Raw genomic sequence first — 5033 nt, 5'->3', positions numbered from 1 at the left:
TATATATATATATGTATGTATGTATGTATGTATATTTATATATATGTATATATGTATATATATGTATGGATGCATGGGTATACCTTTAAACAACTCTAGTGTGTGTAGGTGTTGTGTCTCCGATACAATAATACTATACATTCGAAATACACCGTGAATGGACTATATCGACCGAAGCCTTCGGTTTACACCTGAATGAACCTCATATCAATTAATGCATTTGATTGGATCTTCACAGGAACCTGGCAGTCGCATCTAGTTCACGCAGCCGATAACTTTGTCAAGGTCCCGAACGACATTCCGGTACGCTTTTCGAAGCATATATGTCGTTCATTGTCGCCCATTGTATCGCAATCGTAACGTTTTGGATGAGTCTCGTACTGTTCATGCTCTGTATAGAAGTGTGTGGCTGTTCAAACGTATCTCACGACAGTTTGCGCGCATGTCTCTACTAAAGAGTCGGCATGTCTCAAGTACGCTTTGGGTTCTCATGGGCTTGACCGCATATGTCACTTCGTGCGCACTCACCTGGAATTTAAATGTTGACTTCCTATCACAAGGTGATTGACTATTTGCGTCTTGCTACGCTTCGTCTGCCCCTGGGTACCCCATTCTAGTGCAATCGTGATTTAAATTATAATTGTGCAGATGTGAAACATTTGCAAAGAGATTCGCTCTTAACTAGCAAGACACTGATACTTTCTAATCATCTGTACATATGGGAGTGGGTCTAGCTAGTAGTTTTTATCGCAGCCCGCACGATCTACACGCTTACACCCCTCAGATATACACTCGATGTATCAATCGCACATATACTACAATCATTCTAGTTCACTCGTGGTGATAGCGTGATAAACGGATTCGTGTTGTGTTTAACCCCCATTAGGCCTAGTCGTATTCGCCCCTGTGTATTGCGCTCTGACTCAACTCGTCTCATAAATAATTCTACTTTGTAGGATTTAAACCCTAAAACCCTGACAACTCTACAACCCAACCACTATTAGGCTGAATATGCGTCCATCTTATCGGTCAACCCACCCACGGCATTCAGAATGCTGGAGGATTTTGCTGACTTGAAGGAAGGTGAGTGGCTCATTATGTACAAATATACACACAACCTGTAGATTGAATATTAAGATGTACACACTTATTGTTGAAAACAAGCTCATCTTGTGTGTATATCCATGGAATACACATGAATGTATTGCTGAATAAGGTTTTGTAGTTCTCAATGTATATACGTGAAGGCTTCGGTGCATTTATGGGTATGTGTACACCAAAATACTCAGCTGTTGGATCGCCCACATATGCACATACTTCCCATTGGCGGTATGGCAAACACGTCTACCATAGCATCATTGATATTCACCCAAAAATACATTCACTCCACGAGCAGAAAATTACACATAATCAAGACGTACACGTGCATACGAACGCATGTATTAGAATATGGTGGCCAAGGTCACATTTATTTCCTACATACTTGAGCGCAATGCCGTGTTTTGCATAATCATGAGTACATTTCTGCACGTTGTATAGTAAAAAACGCTCAATACATGCACGTGTATACGACCATATACGTGGTGCCTGAAGAGGCAAATATTCTTATACATATAAACACAGTGCCGTATTGTACGAATCACTAGCACATTTCTGCACTGTGCATATCTACGAATGCTCATTACCTGTACGTGTACATGTGTGACCATGCACAGGGGATGTAGTAGCCCAGAACGGGGCCACCTCTGCCGTGGGGCGAGCAGTGATACAGATGTGTGCTCTGAAAGGTGTGAAAACCATCAACCTCATCCGTGACAGGTGAGTTTCAGCATACCCCCGAAGCGCACGTGTTTGTTGGTCTGTTTCCATTTCATAGCCGTTTAAGAGTAAAAAATAGATATACGTTACCTTTCTGGATATATGCAGTGTATGGAGGCTCGGATTAGCCATTTATTGCCAGTAGCTTCGAGATCTTTATGCGAAACTGGTCTACTGAGAATACGGATTTACCTTCGAAGGTTCAATGTTAATCTGTATGTATATATTCTGAACTTATTAATGCCGTTTTTCATAAAACAGACCTAATATCGAGGAGGTCACCGCAGATTTGAAGGCGCTGGGTGCGACTTATGTCGTGACCGATTCGAGCGCACGACTACCAGAAACGAGGGCAATGTGTAAGTAGACTAGTGGACTTGATCTCTTTTTCAATCTATCACATCGTCCCTATACACGACTTTAAGATATACCTGTACCCTTACCTACATCTATTATAACTATGTGATGCCATGGGTGTGAAGCTTCATGGTATACCTACAAGGAACTTTTCTATTCTGCGGACATTTCATGTATGGTTATCTATGGTTATCAGGGCCGTGTGTGATCTGGATAGTAAATGTGTAACCTTATTCGTGAGTAGCATAGATTGCAGCAAAAATAAAACAACTCAAGACGCCACCACTGTGTGCAAGTTAACGGTACACTTAAGATAATGACAGTACCAACCCCCAAACTATGTGTCTGTGCTCCTCACCTCCACTCTCGCGTATCCATCCATACAATGAACTGTGTTTTTCACCTCCACTCTCATCGTATCCATCCATACAGTGAAGAAGGAGAAATCGGCGAAGCTGGGACTCAACTGCGTGGGTGGCAAGAGCTGTGCCCAAATCGTGCGCTACATGGGGTATATAGTTATATGCTCGCTCGCGATAACTGACCTGGTCTATGTGGAAACGGGTTGTATTACTGAATGTGGCGAGGGGAACTATAGACATACACGCACTGCAGCTCACAAGCACACACATGCATGCGGGGCAGCCCACAGCCAAGGGATATGTACCGCAAGCATATGTACACTCACATATCACTGCTGATATATATGCTTGCAAGCTTAATAACCAGAGCCGAAAGCATTGTTACGCACAAATACTATACGCCCCAGTCAGACACACGCAGAACACTCAAAGACACATCCGAAAGCATGCATACGAACTCATTGCCATGCCTATTCACCACGGCTTGCTATGTGTATTTGCAGCGCACTTTTGTTTGTTGTCTTTGCATCCCTTGCACCGCCGACTGAGCTTGTGATGTATAGTATAAATAGCACTGTGTGATGTTGATTTCTCGTTGCCATACGCGACACTGTGACGCGTGCACTGTCTCTCAGTCTGGCCTCACATCTGTTTGGTAAAATATTTTATATCTCAGTAGACGATGTGTATCATATCACCCGTGTTATCGTATACCGGATCATCTGTATATCGTCTAAGCGACCTGCAAATGTCCGGCGCCTCAAGTGAGTTGGTACTGAGTGGTCTTATACATTATATAGAAATGACGATATGATATACGCCTACGTTTGCTTGCTCATATCGTTCGTTCATGTAAATACACTGAAGTTATGGTTACCAGTGACGGCAGACGTAAGATTTGATCGGCAAGCCCGTTGCTCTTGTAGTAGTGTACCACTGGTATTTGTACATACTTTGAACACACGAGCAAGACAAGACAGATGTAAAAATAGGTGCATCTATACGTTTCTCTACGCATCTCCCATTTGTATTTGTACATACTTTGCAACACGCGAGCAAGACAAGGCAGAGGTAAAAATAGATGCATCTATACGCATCTCACAGTATCTCTACAAACACAGAGCAATCAAAGACAGCATTGAGGGATTGATGTTCACGTACAATCTTTCGGATTCAACCATACATCGCGATAACACGCTATATCTCTACTTGTCAGTGTGAGAGTGCTAGTCATCTATAGTGTGAGGTGTATGCTCCAGGTATCGAATCTTTCACTCTACTGTTGCTGGGCGTAGTGTCGTAGGCGAGATAGACTCAGCTGCCTTTTCCTATCAGTTCCGTGCACTTTCACACATTACAATTTTCTTTCCTCTACATTTATGTATTTACTCACAACAACACACAATTGGTGCGATACAGCAACAACGGAGTATTGGTCACGTACGGTGGTATGGCCAAAGAACCGGTCACTCTGCCTACAGCGTCACAAATCTTCCAGAACATTAAGGCGATTGGGTTCTGGATGTCTCAGTGGTACACAGAGAGGGGCAAGGCCGACAGACTGCGCATGGTAGAAGACATAGCCGGTATGTGAATCTTTGCATATTGTGTACACGTTTGATATGATTTTGCTGCCCTTCCATCCTCATGGGAAGGATGTTCGGTACAAAACTGTGTCGGTGCACAAAATCCGTCCGGCGTATCGGCTCATTTTCTTGCGCAGGTTTTCCAAACCAATCCCAACAGCCGCAAAGTGCCTCATTCAGTGTGTCATACACTGATTCAACGCCCGTGCGTGAAGCAACCTTCCATATACTTTCAATACGCCTCGAGACACAGGAATATAACAGTTTTCAGCATATATTATGCGTGTCAGAATCTTTTAATCAAAAGGATGGTGGCCTCGATTTTCGCTAATATCGTATTATATAGCATAGTTTGTCTACCCGTGTAATTTGTTCATTTGAGCAGCTATCACCATTGCACACCAATGTTATCTTTACTTGTGATCTACGGTATAATCTACTTTACGCGTAGCTTAAGTGCAATATATATGTATATATATATATATATATATATATATATATATATATATATATATATATATGTATATATATATAAATATTCTTTTTATATTTATATATAGAAGATATATATATATATATATATATATATATATATATATCTATATATATTTCTATATCTATATCTATATATATACATACATACATACATATACACACACACGCACATATATATATACATAATTGTACATATCTGTATATAAATGTTTATACATATACATATGCATATATATATATATATATATATATATATATTTACATATACACATATATACACTTACATATATACATATATACACATACACACACGCACACAATATATATATATATATATTTATGTATATATAAATATATATATATACATATATAATTTTATATATATGATATATATATATATATATATCTTTGTATA

General features: G+C 40.2%; 1 protein-coding gene across 1 annotated transcript in view; it reads left to right on the top strand.

Annotated features, from left to right (window-relative positions):
* Nucleotides 1-4131, top strand: part of SARC_07148 (hypothetical protein) — a gene marked incomplete at its 3' end in the record, with an annotated part of 8782 nt that extends 4651 nt beyond the window's left edge. The window contains exons 5-10 of the mRNA XM_014298913.1: nt 239-303; nt 1005-1083; nt 1716-1818; nt 2080-2177; nt 2608-2686; nt 3957-4131. Of these exons, the coding sequence (XP_014154388.1) occupies nt 239-303; nt 1005-1083; nt 1716-1818; nt 2080-2177; nt 2608-2686; nt 3957-4131 (599 nt within the window). The remainder of the gene's footprint in view (nt 1-238; nt 304-1004; nt 1084-1715; nt 1819-2079; nt 2178-2607; nt 2687-3956) is intronic.
* Between the last annotated feature and the right edge of the window lie 902 nt (nt 4132-5033).

The sequence above is a fragment of the Sphaeroforma arctica genome, assembly GCF_001186125.1.
Source record: "Sphaeroforma arctica JP610 unplaced genomic scaffold supercont1.547, whole genome shotgun sequence".
Lineage (NCBI taxonomy): Eukaryota > Ichthyosporea > Ichthyophonida > Sphaeroforma > Sphaeroforma arctica.
The sequence above is the reverse complement of the archived record's forward strand: the minus strand, read 5'-3'. Positions and strand labels throughout refer to the sequence as shown.